At 38.8% G+C, this 18,514-nt stretch overlaps 1 protein-coding gene across 2 annotated transcripts in view; it reads right to left on the bottom strand.

Annotated features, from left to right (window-relative positions):
• unc5da (unc-5 netrin receptor Da) overlaps positions 1–18,514 on the bottom strand; it is a 302,362-nt gene that overhangs the window by 28,746 nt on the left and 255,102 nt on the right. For both annotated transcript variants that reach the window (XM_011481481.4, XM_078955508.1), the window contains exons 9-12: positions 16,975–17,160; positions 13,376–13,525; positions 7,680–7,898; positions 6,948–7,032 (exon numbers count right to left, since the gene is read on the bottom strand). In XM_011481481.4, the coding sequence (XP_011479783.1) occupies positions 6,948–7,032; positions 7,680–7,898; positions 13,376–13,525; positions 16,975–17,160 (640 nt within the window). The remainder of the gene's footprint in view (positions 1–6,947; positions 7,033–7,679; positions 7,899–13,375; positions 13,526–16,974; positions 17,161–18,514) is intronic.

The following is an 18,514-nucleotide window of genomic DNA, read 5'->3' as shown; positions in this document are numbered from 1 at the left end:
TAGCCCGCTTTCAAGTGGTAGGGGTGTGGATTTCCAACAAGAACACTCTTGATTGGTGAAAGTGGTTGCCATAGAAACAACCCAGACATTGATTCGGACCACTCACTGCTTTCTGATGATGTCTTGCTCAAACATGGCTCCCCAATACTGCCTGTATTGGGGAAAAAATGGTGACTGGTTTAACTTCATTTGGTTGGATCTGAGCTGCGAAAGCAACTTATATTTTATTTAAAATAAATTCTTAAATTTTCCAGCAAAGAATGCATATAAATATAATTATTAGAAACAAAGCATAGCCTCAAATTCAAAAGAGGTTTAAACAAATATACGTTTGTCTGAAGATCCATAAACCCCTATTGTAACAGTAACATCTGTCCAACACAATAGGCCTTCAGCTCTGATCTGCTTGCTCAGCTGATGGACAGAACAAGTTAGAAAGAAGGACAATTGTTCATCAGAGTGCCAACATTTAGTTTACTCTAAAATCCTAAAGAAAAGACGTTTATAGGCCCTTGAAAGTGAAAAACCCATTAGCATTTTATTTTATTTGTTTAGGCCAAATGTGTTTGAGATGTATTTTTTAGTCTTTAACCAGTATTTGATTGCACACAAACCTAAACTTTTAAATGACAGCTGCCTTTTTGGACATTAATGGTAAAAAACAAATTAACTGAAAGTGTGAGACAATGTAATAGTCTTTTCTGCGCTTTTCAAAGCAATGCTCCATGAAAATTATGTTTGTGGTGTTTTAAACAAGTTGTTATATTTAAAGAAAACTAGGTTTAAAACTGCATTACTAGGTATTTCTTTGTTCAAGAACTAACAAAGTGCTAGTATTCATATACTAACCCTGCTGGGTGTTAGTATCACCCAGAACTCCTGCTGGGTGAGTTACTTATACTCACACAGCACTTTAAAAAACCTGTGCAATATTCTACCTGTTGTGCAATTACCTATGGAGTGTCGGGGGCTGTAAGGTAGTGGGAGAGTGAGAAAACAGAAAGCCCCCAGCAAGGAGGAAGGGTAGGGGGGTGGGGTTACTCTGCACCAACTTTATTGCCAGCAACTCAAAGGTGAATTGCTAATGAACAGTTTCCCTAGAAACTAGAAAATAAAATAAAATTTAAAAAAGTCTATGAACGGCATAATCATAACAAAAAGACCACTGGGAAAGCTTTGAAAATAGATCAAATGATGATCAGAGTGGGACTTTCAAGTATGAATTGGCTAAAGGAGGAAGCAGTTAATGGTAAATGGAAAGTTTAGTGGGTTTGCCAATGTGGTTACTTCTGTGTTGTTGGATTTTTTTTGGTGAAAACAAAGCCCCTTCCACTGCGCGAGTTAGTAGTTTGCATTAATTAGCAGTAAAAGGCTTGACAGCGAGCGTGTGTCTTGAGTGCTGACGGGTTACCATGCGGCGCGGCGTGTTATTGAGCTCGTCTGGCTTCTTCTCCCATCCTCCCGGTTTCTCTTGCTGTGTGAAGCTCTTACCGACTGACACGCCACAATTAAAAGAGCTGCTGTCTAAATATAAAACCCCACACACCCAGGAAGCACTCTGGCCATGCGGCTGCAGTTTTCTGCTAATCAGCCCCGGGCTGGAGGAAACCAAGGTTACCTGCTGCTGTGAGTGTGGTAATTAGCCAGACTGCCTGTGTACAAAGATTAAAGATGATTATTTAGCATCCTTGATTGTGTTTACCAGAACAGATCACTCAGTGATGGTGGCTGGATTCCAGTTAATAGTTAAGCACAACACGCCTGTTTTACAAAATAAAATCCCACAAAGTTGATTTATTTTTTTGTGCATTTTTAACATCAAATCACGAACTCGGCTTTAAGTTGGGATCTTAATTAAATAGGACAGACCCTCAGTGGAGGCTAATGCAGTTTTGTATTTTGCAGCAATGAAGAAAAAAAAAAAAGCGATTCTGCCTTTGCTGCTTTGGATTTAATCCACTGAACATGATGTGAACAGCTGTGGCATGACAGCGCTTTCTATCAAAGAAATAGTCCTTATGAAAACTGCTGACAGAGCTTTATTTTATTACTAACTTGTCAGATGTTTATACCTAACACTTGTCAGTGCGCTGTACTGTTGTGCAGCCTTTCATGCAAGCCAAGAAGTTAATTAAATAAAAAAAATAGATGTTTCTGCAACTCGCTCTTGAGTAAGGAGATGTTTTACAGGTTGAGCCCGAATTTCTAGATCCCTAATAGTTTCTATAATAGTCACTTGTATTGTATAAAAAGAAAAAATGTCTAATTTGTAGAGATAACTAAACTCATACATAAAAAAAATGTACATTTAAATGTCATTTAGTGGATTTAAAATGAAATTGGTGTGCAAATGACATAGGAAAAAGATTGAAAATGGAGGAGGATGACTGATTAAGGGGGTAAAAGCAAAAAAATAAACAATTCGCTAAAAAAAAGGCTTAACGGGATTAAAATGATTTTTCTTAGTACAACTCCCGTTTTTTTTAAGTCATAGTATGCCATGATATTTCTATTTTTATTTTATTTTGAAGGCAGTTTTTATTTAAAAATATGTTCTGATAAAAAATACAGAAATAAGTAAGAAAGTAAGACTAGATATTAGAATCAAAAGTTGTTAAGTTAATTTTGGGCAGAAAAAGTCACATTTCCTGTAAAATTCAAAAATGAAAAAAGTCTAAATGTACATTAGCCCTTATAAATAACGTTTTGCATCTTAACATTCTTATCTTGATTTATATAAAAAGGTAAAAAATCCAAAGCTGAAGCTGTGTCTACCTTTTATTCTGCACTTGTCTTTACTGATTTGGTTTGGACACACCTTCTCATTCAAATGAATTGGAAGGTGTGTCCAAACTTTTGGTCTGCACTGTAGAATTCTTATAAAGGATTGGACAAAAAATTGGACAAAAAACTAAATGTTTCAAGGTTAAACCGGAAATATTCTTCTGTTTTCTAAGTTTTTACAGGATTACCAAAAAAATAAATAAAATAAAAACAATCAGGAAACTTGAGCCTATTAAGAACACAGGTTCTCACAAGGACCAAGAAAAGTAGCTTCCACTGAGTGGTGTTCTGGTGGTGTTCATCATTTTTCTGATGATGGAGGACACATATAGAGAAAACTAAGCTTAAATTTACATTTCAGAGTATCTTTTAGTATTATGTATCAGGAGAAGCATGGCGTATCAAAAAGAGCTTATTTGTGACCTAAAAAATACACTGGACGGGCCACAAGCTCCCTGCTCCGCTCCGCAACGGAGAGAAGAAAGGGGGCGGGGTTGCTCCATGCCAAAAGTCTACAACTAATAGGTAAATTCTTGATGCGCTTCTGCCGTTTTGCAGAAACTATGTCCTAGAAAGTGACACAGGTTTTTACATTTTTGCCTAAAAATGACAATCATAATTGAAAAGACCACTGGGAATGGATCAAAATATGATCAGTGTGACCTTAACTATATCTGACCGGCTCCTATTTCATAAAATCCTAGTTTCAGGGATAAGAACATTTAGTTGTGGGTTTCTGCAGGTCTTTGTCTCTCTCTGGACAAAAGCGAGATGCCTCAGAGCCACCGACAGAAGGAGGCGGTTTGCCAATGCAGCAAAAAGAGACAAATTTTCTAAACGAGCTACTCCTACGCCAAAAATAACGGTGCTCACGGGTGTTTGAGCACTAAGGTCCGCCACTGCACTACTTATGGTTAGTGCCAGGGTTGGAGCACACTTCTGCAAAGATTGTTTTTAAACTGTGAGGAGGTTTTGCAGCTGTGATATTAATGGTTGTGTAAACAAAAACTAGCAGATGGGCGGCGGGTCGATAACGCCACTGAAAATAACATGCAGATGGCTCCGAACACCGCTGTGACAGTTTATGCGTGATGTTTACTTGTTTTTTTTATGTCTCACTTCAAGAATTTCACGATAGATTGAGTCTATTTTCGCCCAGCACTGAAATAGAAACTCAATAAGCAACAGGTGGTGTGATTTTTGATAATCATTCTTAGATATAAAGGGTGGGATACTTCTCTTCCTCCCTTTTTTCTAGCGTGCCCCTGCCTAACCTGGCATAGACAGGGGAGAAGGAAAACTTTTTGTCAGTCACAGATTCTGCAAGTTGCTCCTTTTAAAAAAGATGAGCAATGTCTTTAATGTTCATCATAAACACTTCAACAGTGAGAGACAGATTGTAAAAAAGAATCCAGGAAATTATATGGTGTGATTTTTGAAGACTTTATTTGAATAATGGTGCAGGAAGGCAGAATTTACTATCTACTGAGGCCTGTTACTTCTCCTTCAAGAAACTCTTCTATTCTCCAACTGTATTATTGTCATCTGTTCACCCTTAAACAGTCAGACTGCAATGTCACCACCTTGACCAAGACCAAAAAGCTGTCGAAGGACACCATGGACAAAACTATACAGCTGACCAAGACTGGGATGAACAAATCTACCATAAGTAATTTTTAGCCACGGGTGGAGATGTTATTAGAAAATGGAAAAAAAAAGTATCATGACAGTCTCCCTCCTTGGAAGATTTCACTTTGTGGGGTACAAATGATCTATAGAACCCTGATGAAACAGGTCAGAACTACACAGGGGAAACTGACCAATGACCTGAAAAGAACTGGGATCACAGTTACAAAAGTTGCTAAAGTAACAGGGCGTTATAATAGGTTCAAATCCTACAGTTCTCCAAAGGTCCCCCTGCTTAAACCAGCAGATGTCCAGGCCCGTCTAAAGTTCTCAAAAAACCTTTTGGATGATCCAGAAGAGGACTGAGGGAAGATGAGACCAAAGTGGAACTGGTATAGAACGCCACTAATCATGTTTGGAGGAGGAAGAAAGCTGAACTGCATCCCAAGAACACCATATCTGAGGTGAGGCATGGTGGTAGAAGTATTAGGGTTTGGGGCTGCATTTTTCCCCCCAAAGCGGACATAACAGCTGATCTGTATGAAAGACAGGATAAATGGGTCCATGTATGGTGAGATTTTGGGCAAAAACCACCTTCCATGAGTGAGAACGTTGAAGATGAAATGTGGCTGGATTTCCCAGCTAGACAATGATCTCACACACATCGCCATAACAACAAAGGAGTGGTTACGTAAAAAGCATTTCAAGGTTCTGGATTGTTCTTGCCCGTCTCTGGACCTCAATCCAACACAGAATCTGTGGTAGAAATGGGAAGTTTCTGTTGCCCAGCAACAGCCTCAAAACATCACAGCTCTTGAGAAGATCTGCATGGATGAATGGACCAAAATTATTATTATCTGTTGTTTTTTGGTAGCCTTTTATCTGAAGTTGAAATAAACAAAAGATCAAAAAGCTCACATTTTAAACTGTCTTGTAATGCAAATGAAAACCCTTTAGTTACAAAAATGACTTTTTTTAATTATTTTTTTTTACCACGGGTTAATTTCAGTGGGTGGTTTTTTTTTTTCCAAAGTTAAACTGTTCTAAACTGAATAAATAAACCTGTAAAACAGTGAGGCACATGGAAAAGGATGGCAGTAACTGTTTCAAAACCTTTTTTTATGTGCAGTTCCTTCCACTCTAGAAAAATCAAACATGTTTTTGACAAAATGCTCCACTGTCAAAAGAAAATCCAAAGGTACCAGAAGTCAAACTGACAAAAAACAACCATTTACCATCTTTGAAACACTCAATAAAACATGAAAACAAAAAAACTAAACGCCATATTTTGTCACACACCCCGATTTTGTCCTTGGTCAACTTCCTGTCCCCAGCTAAGCTTGGAAAGATCACACACAGCAGCTTCTTGACACCCAGAGGACACAAGAAAGCTCTTGTGAGCACCTGAAACTGAGCCAGAGCTGATCGATTCCTGTTCTTTGCGAAGAAAAGCAACGCCTTATGTAGATGACCGAGGTTTGAATGCGAAGAAGGGATCCAATTTCTCCTGTGGACTCGGTGGCTGTCGAAAGATAGGCTTTGACTGACAGCCCGGCGGTGCGCGGTTCCTGCAGCTACTTAAACGACATCCGGAGAAGTAAACAGCATCAGGCTTATCAGAGCAAAGCAGCAGCTCGGAGGGCAGCAGCGCGGCTGAATCTCCGCGAGCAGCCCACTAACCGAGGCTCTGAGAGGCTCTCTGACCTTGGATGTGTCGCCTCTCCCCCATGACCTCGGGCACTTTAAATGGTGAGGTGAGCCGACCGGGGAATCGGAGACGGCACTAGATGTCGCTTTTGATTCTCCTTCAGAAAATCACGTTTCACTGAGAGGCGCAGGAAGCTGGCGTGCGTCGTCAAGGCAATATCTGCGCCAGCAGGGATTGACACAGACACACCGACATTAACACAGTGTCTGCTTTAAATCAAGAACATGTCCAAAAACTGACTTCTGTTTGTCACATTCCTTTTGAGGCTCTGCTACAAGCCAGTTGACGGTATTAGATTTCTTTTTTTTTCAAACAGTTGTTATCTGCCTTTCCATTCTCTCCCTGAGCAGGAGCTTTGTGAGCATCTTGACAACAAAAGTTGCAGAAATAGGCTTCTGCTGCATCTAAATTCTGAAGCATATCATGCCCCAGCTCAGTGCATCTAACCAAAAACAGATCAATATCAGCCACTTTTTGACTTCTCACACCGGCCAAAGCGGAAGAAGATAAAGTCATAGTTACATCTACAAACAGAAAGCAGGCTGGCAGAGTGCTGAAGTGGATTTTCCTCTGCTGAGAGTTCCTTAAGGCTGCAAAGCAATCTGTCTTAAGCTGCCAATGTATTTGTGACACATCATGTCCTCCCCTGTAGTGCCTGCAAGAAGAGGAGGACCACACGGGGGGCTGGAAACACGGGCATCTGCATATCAGCGCGCAGACGTGTTTATCTCGGAGTGTTTGTGCGTCTTGGAGGAAGATGGATGAGAGATGCAAAGGTCTGAGAGATCAGAAAGGAGCGGCGGAGGAAGCCGGCTGGGAAGTCCCTCACCTGCAGTCCTCCTGGCTGATGCTCATGTACATTTCCCAGGTAGTGTCTTCGGCGATCCCCCCGTGAGGCACCAACAGACTGATTCCTGCAGAGGAGGAGAGCATTTGTGAGGGCTGATCAGCACACAGGCGTGCGCACGCGCGCCACATGCACCTGTTCGGCTGTCAGCTCGTTTTACTGAGGGTGACAGCCGCCAGGGTGACGGCCGCGGAAAAAAAAAAGGTGATGGAAGCAGGTCTCAAAGGCCTTGTGAATCAGAGCTGCCAGCACAGTCTTTGTTATAATCCGACAGACACACACCGACTGTCTCCTTCTTAAACACATGAGCATAGACAACATTGTACGGTATCATAAACAATTACTGCCAATCTGGCAGTAGATAAAGCACCTCGAGGGACAAGATGATGAATGTAGGCCACGAAAAAGAGCCGCCTGAATAATGTAGCAGACAGAGCAGCGAAGGTTTATGTCAAACCATTCTGCATGTAAGCTGAAATGCATAGCAAACACACAAGAATCAGGTGTTTTCTGTCGAAACACGTCTATTTTTTTGATCTCCTTCAGATTTGTCAGGAGGCGTCTTTCATGCAATAGCGAGTTAATAATCTAAGTGATGCAAGAAATCCATCTAGTGTGCCTAATCTGAGAGAGATGCGCTCCTCTCTGGTTGTTACTTCTGTGCTGAAATAAAAGCCTCTCGCAGTAGGAAGGTATCAAATTAAATTTCCTCACCTGTGTTTGGTACCACCAGCCTGCCTCCAGCATGGCCAAACACCGCCGTCGCTTTGTGCAGAGGCCTGCTGGGAGTCAGAGACACCGTTGGGGTGAAAAGGTTTTTGCCTCTTATACCCAGTGTGGTCCCCACAGCAACCCCTCTGTAGTCTGGCGCCAAGCCCCGTGGAAATGTCTGAGGGTGGGACATGACGTGGTACTCTGCCCTTTCTGCGGCCCCTGCGGACACAATGAAAGCTCTGAGAGCTGGGCGGTACTCAAAAGTCAGTTCAAGCCCTCTGTGGCATCAGGCTCACACAGCGCTTCCATCACAAACAGACTCATTTAGATCCAAAAAAACACATTTATTTATATTCAAAAGAAGTTTTCAGCTGAACCCATCCCTCTCCAGCTGACTGTTTACTAAACCAGTCGCTGTCAAGGTTTTCGCCTCCAGCTGAAACAATATAAGCCTTGGGCTAAAGAAGGAGCAGCACTTTGCATTAAAAGAGCCCGAGGGGCGGAGTTTGTCTTTCAGGCTGAAAAGACCCTATGTAAAATATAAATAAAGGATTGAGATTCAAGTCCAGCTTTAAACCACCGAGACACTGGGCTTTTGCAGCACGGATGCAGATGCAGAGGGAATGACCTCAAGGACACTATGTGCTTGTCCATTGGGTAGCAGCAAGCTGCTCATCTTAATGCAAGGCTGGATTCTCTGGAACAACTTAATCAAAATAACAATTAGTAAAGGTCGTATCATTCAGTTTCAGGGCTATCAATTCACAATTCTGTGTATATATTTACACTACTTTTGCGATTGTTCCAACAGCTTATAAACATAGTAAACTGTTCATTATTGCTCCTGGTACGACTCGTCAATCACGAGGATAACAATTTATCAATAACGATTCGATACATATATAATTAGTGGTTGACGATACGTTTTGTAATGGATATTGGTTCATTTAAGGTGATTCACTGACCTAAAATTGATTAACAACATTTTTAGCCAAACATTCAACCAGTGTGAGACAGAGATAAATACCTGGGTACTGAACAGTGCAGGTGAAGTTTTCCGCATTACTTTCATTTCTTGTGTAAATTAAATATGTGTACAAACAAACAAACAAGAGCAATGTGCTGAAAATGGGTCACATACCCATACATTTCTCAACCATTGCGCGTTTACGCTGAAAGCCAGCGCATTTTTAAAAGTTGAAAATCCCTTTTGATCCATTTGTTGAGGACTCATTGCAATGATTTGAGTTCCTCTGACTTGTTTTTGACTTATTAAAAGGCATCTTGTATGTGAAAGCAGTGAGTTAGCAGTGAGTAAATGCAAAACTGGAAAATGTTTGGCTTGAACTTTTGAATGGAGTCAAACATAGGGCAAGAGGTGATGCATGAAGATAAAAAGAAGGAGACCTGCAGTCCCCCACATGGAAAAAGTAAAAACGTGTTTTATTTTTTAGGCACTTCTTAGTTTTAAAAAACCTGCGAAGAAGTGAAAAAATTCATCTGAATTACCACGAGTGGATCCAGATGAATGTGACAACTTGGTGGATTAATGGGCTGATAATTAAAAATGAGTTAAAAATTCCTTGACACTATTCAATATGCATGACAATTATCCGGCGAACTCTAGAAATAACCTTTGTGGCACAGCTGGATGATCTAAGTGAACATCTGTATTTCAAAATAAGAGAAAGATTTCTGGTCAAAAGCTTTACTAACATTGGAGGTCTTTGCTATCATCGGTTTTATGGCTCAAATCAGTGGAATGAAAGAACTTGCTTTATATTTTAATTGGGAAAAGTACAAACTAGCACTTACTTAGACGTCCTTATCTAAATATTATTCGTAGAAATAATTTAAATAATGATCTAAAGGTCATACAGATGTTTGCCTTGGTGTGGATTATGCATTAAATTATCTATTTAAGATTGTTTTTTTTAATTGTAACAGACAATATTTGGTGATTATTAACAGGCTCTCTTGATTTGGACAGTAAATCCAAAGGTGCTTTGTCTTTGTCTGGCTGACGAGGACATCCTGGTAAATGGGTTGTGTTAGCTTTGCTATTGGTTTTTTATTTACAGCAGATATTTGTGTGTATTCGGAAACATTTACACAAAGAAGAAACAATAATAAATCAATAAACAAACAAAAACAAACAAAAAGCCTCCTTGGTGTCAATGGAAATTGCCCGGCCCCCCATGTGACATATGTTCTATACTTTTTTTTTGGACGACCTCTTTGATCATAAATTAATAATTCTTTTACTGCATAAAAATGTAAAATTCCTTGTAAAAGGAGTTTTGAATTAAAATGTCTGAAAAAGTCGGCCCAATTTCAAAATTTTGGGTATTTATTTATTATTTGTTTTCTGAAAGAGACCAAGGCGATAAAGTCATTTACTAAAATTGGTTTCCTTTTGAGTCTGCTTGATGTCTTGGAAATGATTGCCATGTCTTGGTGACTTTCAAAATAAAGTTTTTTTTTAGCAACCATGCAACACAATAACAAACAAAAAACAAAATAAAATGAAAACATATCTATTATTGTGTCAACAAACTCTGAAATACAAATAATAAAAAAGACTACACCATGTCAATATGTTGCTTAGATGCTGCTGTCATTTACATTTTTATAATAATTCTCAGAAGAAAAAACAATAAATCCTTTTTGTTCCTCTTCCAGGAAGACATCAGCCAAAAAAACCTGCAGAACGCTATGGACATCTATCAACAACGAGGGCAAAAAGATGGCAGTTTATGAATATTTGTTAAAGCTTTGATCTTTATGGTCTATTATGGGATGTTCATTGATGCCTGGCAACATCTCTACTCTGAACCTGGCGAACCCAGAGGAGATTTTTGTTAATTTATTCCAAAAGTTCTGATCAAAATACATTTAAGAACAACTACTACACATAGTTCTTGCAACCAAACCAGGTAAACACAATTTTCACTATTTTTGTATTTACTATTACTATTTTTGCTGATCAAAGTTTGCCCAAAGAAAAAGCAAATAAGATCCAGTGACCCATCGCTGTTCTTTCACTTTACTTTGTCATTTTACTCAATTCCTCCCCGTTGAAGGGTGTATGTTAAGTTCCCCATTTGATGTTGCGAGTTTGAAGTCATTTATTTGTTCAATTTCTGTCAGAAATGTTGAGTAAAGAAAAAACCCACGGTTGTCATCATGTAGGCTTTGTGAAAGAATATATTTAATTTAATGTGGCTTTTTAAGCTTTTCTAACTTTAAGGGCAGAGATGTTATTTTATGCAAGGAATTCAAGTAAGGAAAAAATTGATGCCAGTTTAAATTTTTAGTTTCATTTTCTTAATTTTAGATTTCTGAAGTTTTTTTTTTAACAACCCTGTTTGGGCTAAAACTTACCAGTAATATCTATTTAATTCCCCCCCCCCCCCCCTTTATTTTTTACATTTTTTACAAGTAAATGACTCAACCAGTTGACTTCTTACTAGTAAACCTGTCAGGTAATTGAGTCTTATAAGACATGATGAATTATTTTGACTACATCTCCAAAAGACTGGGTTAAATGTAACTTAGCTTATGTGGCGACACTTCTTTATAAAAGTTCATATTGTTGCATCAACTGACTGATAGCAGAATATTTTATCTTTTAAAATAAATGTTTTAACTAAATATAAACTAACTGAATTTATTAAAATGTAACCATGTTTTAATTTACCTAGAAATAAAGAGTTAATTGAACAACAGTTTAGTGGGAAATGATTAAATGGGATTAAAAACACTTCAAACAGACGAGATAAAGTTGATGTCGATTTTATTTGTTTAACCCTACATAATCATTCGTATCGTATTTGATAAATGCATGTCTGTCACCCTATCTCATTAACAGGATCCTAACTTTCTTCAAATACCCATTGTAATGTTTTCAACCTTGTAGTGCATCATCATTCCACTAGAGGCAGTAGAAAGGCATTTCCTGCTAATTTCAAAATGGCTGCTTCCGTGAGATCCATTGACTCTAAATTTGAGCTGGACAGACTGACTCCTCTTCACTCGCGTTCTCAATAGGAAGTAAAGGCGGGCTCCAAGAAGCCAAACTCCCATAGACTTCTATCTAATAAATGTTTGTCTTGTCCTGATTTTTTTTTGTGTAAAGCACTTTGAGTAGCATGAGTTGTGAAAGTGCAACACAAATAAAGTTTGATTTTATTTGATTGAGATATAAACATCTATTACTATTTTATTCATTCTATTGGTCAGAATTACCATTTTGCTCTGACACCCTTTTGTTTTTTTACTTGTTCTTGATAATCCTCTTTTTTTCATTATAATAAGTTATTCATTCATCCTTTTTTTTTCATTCATTCATGAATGAATGAATAATAAGTTATTCAATTTATAAACTGACCAATCAGTAAAAGCATGTTGGTACCACTGGGCCCCCAACCTCAAACACTTGATTGACAGATTCTCCCGAGACACTTTCAGTGGAAGGGGTGTGGACTTCGAACGAGCTTCCTGTTGATTGGTGACAGTAGTTGCTCTAGAAACGTTGATTCAGAGCGACTTGGACCAATCGCTGTCATCTGGTTCCCAATGCAGGGGCCCACATCACGGAAAAATGGTGACTGAATTGGCTTAATTTCGCTGGAGCCGGAGGTAGGGCATTTTATAAGGGTGACGTTCCACCTGGCTGTGTCCGTCTCTATATGATGAAATCTCAAAAACATGTTTGGCAGGAAAAGTTGAGCCATTTATCAAAACATTATGGTGAGAATAACTCGTTTTTATACATGACTACTTGCAATATTAAAAGAATGCAACATCTGTAGATAATTAATTCTTTGTAATACATTTACACCGTGTTAGAAATGTGTGGATCAAATTTAAGACAGTAAGTAAATAAGGTGCTTTTTTCCCTGAACATTCATGTCAATATTTTGCATCTTTAAATATTGGAGTGAGCAAAAACTTATGAAATTATCCAATGAATCCTAATTGGTATTATCTACAGCTCATAAGAACAAAAAATGTCCTGATTATCCCCAAAATCAATTATTTTTAATGTAGAGGGTCTTATAGGGTTATAAATGTAATTTAGAATTAAAAAAAAAGTTAATTTGTGCAAACAATTGACAAATAAACTCAAGTAAATTCCATGAAATGTTTTCTAAGTGATGAAAATAAGTGTTGAAGGTTATTTCGACTGTTGGAAGAGGAAACGTTTAGAGGTAAATGAGGGATGCCCTTGGTGTCTCAGCTGGTTCCACTGTGTTGTATCCAAGAACAAGAACATTTTGGAAAGAGACTGCTTTTGAGAAGAAGGATATAGGATTCCTGAGAGACCCCACCACCATCTGCTCATATCACAAAAAAAAAACTTTTAACATAAACGATATCAAGAAAAAATGTCTTTTTTTTTAAATTAAATTTTCCTCAGCATGAATCATAAACTGGACCTGCAGCTTTAACGCTCTTCTGCTTAAATTAATGGCAGCTTAAAAAAACATGACAGCAGATGCTAAAGCAACATGTGGCAGACAAGGGATGGTAATCGGTCAATTTGTTCAGTATGAAAGCTTTCCCAGAGATGAGATGCCTCAAAGTAAGATGGATTATCCATGTGAACGGCGCGGAGCCGCTCGCTGATCATCCGGCCCAAACAAAAGCAGCGTCTTCCCACTTACAGCCCTCTTTTTAATCTTCTCCCTCACCTTTGCTCTTGAGCTCTGGCAGTGGGCGAAGGAGCGAGTGCTCGGCCATTATCTCCTTGTCAATGGAGTCCTGGAAACACATGGGGCTCGTGTAGGTACGGGACACTGTCAGATCCGGTTGCATGGATGAGTTAATAAGCAGTGGGTTTGCTGGAAAAAATCACACGAAAGGAAAAAATAAATAAACAAAACACACAAATTATGAAGGGAAACTTAAGTACAGTGCACAATTACACTCTTGACTGGATCCACTTTTAGCAATAAACCTGAGGGGTATGCCAAGTCAATTATTTCCTGTAAATTTGTCACTGTTGCTGTAATTACGTTACCATGGAAACAGGAACAGCATCCGCCTAAGCTGAATACTTTCCTTCTTAACAGGGGTAAACAGCAACACCCAGGCTTTTGGTAAAAAACAACAACTGTAGAATTGTAAATGGAGAAATATTATGGGGTTAAATTTTATAACCAGCACTTTTACTATATAGACTATTTGTGAAAATGTATCATTTACAGCCTGAAGGGGATGTAAGCCTATAATGAAGCATCTTTTGGTACTGGACTCTTCATCACAATTATTTCTATTAGAGTATTCACTCATTTGTCTTCTCTCGCTTTATTTTAACTTGTCAGGATAAAAAAAATTTGTAAACTTTTTTCCCCACCAAAAACGAGTTCCAAATATGTTTTTGTGCAGGTGGAACAAAGAGGCAGCCGGGGTTCGATTGTTGCGCGTCCGCTGCAGCCACCGTGTACAACAACATGAAGGGAGGAAGTGCAGCTTGTTATGGAGGTTTGGCTCCTTTAGCCCCTCTAACACAGGGAACACAGAGCAAGATTAAAGCCTTCCCTGCCTCCTGCTGTGTTATCAAAATGAACTTTATTATGCCCTGCTGAGGGCTCCCGCCGCGACAAACCATAATGCCTGCCTTGTAAAAATATGCCTCAATCTGTAGGGCAAAAAACACCACACCGCAGAGCGCCCCTCTGTTTCTGCGTTTGGAGGCACGTAAAGACAAAAAAAACAAAAAACGGACAAGTAAAATGCATTTTTAATTGTATTTCCTGAATAATTTATTGAAATATTGTATGTGAAATATTCTACAAAGAAGCTTCTAAAATATGACTCAATATTTTTTTGAATATAGGAGCCTTTAAAGGAAAGTCTAAGTAATAATAGATAAGAATGAAGAAAAGGTTCATCGCTCCAGGCACACTGGTGCAGTAAAACAACAAAAACACTGCATTTACAGATGAAGCTGCATGTTAGTGGACATTTGTAAAAGAGCGCAGACAAGAAAAGCCTAGAAAAGGATCTGGTAAACAGAAAAATTAAAGAGCGTCATGCAGGCTCCTAAAGTGTTTTAATAATTGATGCAGCTGTATTATAATACAAAGAAGGTAATGCATAATTCATAAAACTGTATAAACTTTCCCAGGGTGTAAATGTACGGATTGTCTTGCAATACAAACATGTTAATATGTGAACAAATTTATAATTTACAGAGAGATGACAAAACTATAGTTTTTTGTTTTCTTATTCAAAGAAAAATGACGTTTAACCGACATTTAAAAACAAAACACACCAGGACTAACACAATGTGAAATCGGCAGATTCCTATGAATAAAACACTGGAAACATTTACATCAAACATTTTTAATTTTTCAGGATTTTTAGGTCCTTTTGAGCCACCAAATAAACACAAATATACCCGTGACTCCAGCCAGCTTTCCTTTCTTGTTTTTTATGCATTTTATGCAGAAACTTTAAAATGTTTTCATTAATGTTTATTTAAAAAAATCTAATCAGTATAAATCTGTCAAACATGCCAAATTAGTATGTGTCAGCAGATAATCCGAACACTCTTTATCCATTTCTTTAGTGTTAAGATTCGAATCCTGCCAGACATCAGAGCTCTGTCTGCCCCTCTGGTCAACAGAGGAACCCATCTACAGAGTTCGAACCGCATTTCCTGTATTCCACACACCTGACCCTCATTTCACCACATCATACTTAAACACTGCACTGAGCCACACTCTGTGCAAAGTGTTGTTTGTGCCACTCTGCCTTCCTTAAAGAGTGTTGAAGAGTGTTAAAGAGAGTCTTCTCTTCTATTTCTGACTCCGTTTGCCTGCCGCCTGCCCCGACTCTGGCCTGGATCCTGACTTCCCCTGTCTCTTCTCTGATGATCTCATGCCTGTTATTGACCCCTGCCTCCTGACACTGATTTAGCTTTGTGGAGTTTTAGCTAAGCTAATAAACCTGCTGTTTTTGGAACCATACAATATGTGCTGAAGTCACAAAGAAGGCAGGGAATTGGTTTGGATAAAAACAAAACTGAAAATACATTTTGCTTGCATGTCACAAAGTATGTAAAAAAACTGTTTAAATCTGTCACAAATTGAGAAAGTTTTATATACATTGGGGTGGACTTACTTTAGAACCGGGGTTCCACAGCTCAGGTTGCGGAATGATACTGTCCATAGGTTATTTTATAAAAATATATTACTCTCATTGTTTCCATTTTATTTATTATCTAATTATAACCCATGTTTTATTTGGGAAAACTACCAGATTCTCTCTTCTCGATCCCATGTCTTAAAAACATATTTGCAATTGCCTTTTGGTGGCTGCTCTGGCTGGTAAAAGTACACAATTAAGATGAGCAAGTAAAGTTAACATAAAACAAACTACTTTGGAAAATTACTTGTTTTTTTAAATTAAAGTAAAATGTTTTTTTGATGTATATAGACCTGACAAAAGTCATTTACAAATTAGTTTCAAAAGCCGTCACACCTTTCTTGCACTTCCTAACTTGTAGAATCCAAATTGAGAACCAAGTTTCAGAAATTTGTGAAAATAATTTTGAAAGGAAAAGAGATTTTTAAAACTTTTACAAATTTTTGAACGTGTGTAAAAGTGACACAAAATGGGAGTTTGAGAGGTTTTGAAATATTTGTCTAACCTTCTCAGCTTGCTTGTTATTTTTGAACTGTACTTCTATTAAAATATATATAATTCTATACATAACTATGTCTTTATAATTAGGAGTAATTATAATGGCATAATGTATTAGGGTGTGTAGTATATGGAATTTTTTATATTTTAACTTTTTACTTTTTAGTTAAATCACGACTAAAACAACAGTGGTGACAGTGGCTCAGGTGGTTGAGCGGGTCGTCCAATGACCGAAGGGTTGGCGGTTCGATCCCCGCTCCCAACAAGGAAAAATGTTGTGTCCTTGGGCAAGACACTTCACCCTCCTCGCCTCCAGTGTGGCTCCACTGGTGTGTGAATGTGCATGAATGATCCCGGTGATGGTCAGAGCGGCCGTAGGCGCGAAATGGCAGCCACGCCTCTGTCAGTCTCCCCCAGGGCAGCTGTGGTTACAACAGTAGCTTACCATCACCAAGTATGAATGAGGAGTGAATGAATAATGGACACACTGTAAGCGCTTTGAGCGTCTGGAAAAGCGCAGATAAATCCAATCCATTATTATTATTATCTTCTTTAGTATTTTTTGTTCTGATTGCTTAAAATAAACCAATCCCAAACCCAATTTGAGATTATCGGTCAGATTTGAACCTCGGCGGCTCACCTTGTCGAGATGTCTTGAAGCTGAAAGACTGGAAACCGCCAGTGAGAGCGGACGAGTCAATGACGTCAACGCCGTACTCGCTCTGGCTGCGACGGTAAAGAGTGACGGCGACGATCAGCAGCACCACTGTCACCACCCCTGCAGCCAGGCCGGAGTACAGGGCCACATCGCTGCTGGATTCTGCCCCTTTGGGGGGGTAAAGAGTGAGAAAAACAAGTATTGCTTAAACCCAAGCCTCTTTTCTTGAGGACACTAAATATTTGGAACAACATCCGAGTTAAAGTTCTCTAAAAAAATCTTTCATTTTAAACTTCATCAGAGACTTTTTTGGTTTTCTTGTCTGAGCTGCTTCTTTGGTCTATTGTTTCAGTCTGCACTAATGAGGAACCTCAAAAAAAAAAAAAAAGAAAAGGCGACTATTATCAACCCGGCACCTAAAGTGTCATCTCAGACGCTGCTTGGCTCTGGTGTTGAAGGTGCTCTGGGATAATATAACAAAACCAATTCATTTAATTAGCTCATCGGCGCCGATTATGCTGTACCTGCTTCTCCCCGCAGTGCTGCGGCGTCCAAAAGCACCAAGTGCAAGAATGACTGGGAAACAGGAGATGCTAGGTTGTTCTTGAAAAATAATGAGATTTACACTAAAACAAGACATGCTGGAAATCCTCTAAGTAGCCTGAAGCTCAAACAAGAGAAAAAAATGGGGAAAATATGCAAAGCAGTATTAGCAGCTACAGCAGCAGGTTAATTGAGGGCTTGGGAAGTTTTGGCAGCTTGACCACATTTTTTTTAGCTGTTTTTGAGAAACAAAAACACAGCAAAGGACATGCAAAGAGAGCCCATGCTTTGTTGCTTTAAATAGATGTTTCCGTTTTTTTGCAAACTACAAATTAGCAACGAGTTCATTTTCCTGAACAGTAAACAAACATGAAGCCATAGATCCACAATGGTTAACCACAGACAGGCTGACCTGAAATGCTACACCTGACAGAGGCAGGAGTGAAGGTATCAGCGGAGGGCTGGAGATCCCGAGAAGGGAACATGGTTAAAATCGTTTACTTGACCTAAAATAACACTGCTCGGTGAGGAAACGATACTACCGAGTTAGAAAAATGGATGCTTGAAAAAAGGTATGCTCAAGAAGTTCTTACCAACCGAAATCATGGGGTTCAGTTTGTGGGCCATGTTGCTCAAAGTGAGCGTCTCCCCCAAAACTTTATACAAGACTGAGCTAAAGGCTTTGTCTGAAGCCACTCCAACACTGTGGGACATCTCCTTTGTTGTTTTTAAGCTACTTTGCGACAGATTAGCAGCTTAACTTTTGGGTATTAGTACAATCTATGGATGAGATTTATTTCCTCTTACTTTGTAGTCTGTATTGTAAAAAGAAAATCAAGCTTGTTCAGTTAAAAAAGTCCTAGTGAAGACTGAAAATGTTCCCATATTCCTTCACAAAGCAGTGGTGGACATTTTTAATAGAGTCTGATGTGATTTCAAAACTAAAGCTCCTGCTTGTTTTGTTAATTATCAGTTTACT

This window comes from Oryzias latipes, chromosome 12, assembly GCF_053564925.1.
Source record: "Oryzias latipes strain Hd-rR chromosome 12, Olatipes_Hd-rR_3.1".
Lineage (NCBI taxonomy): Eukaryota > Metazoa > Chordata > Actinopteri > Beloniformes > Adrianichthyidae > Oryzias > Oryzias latipes.
This window is presented reverse-complemented; position numbering and strand designations above follow the sequence as displayed.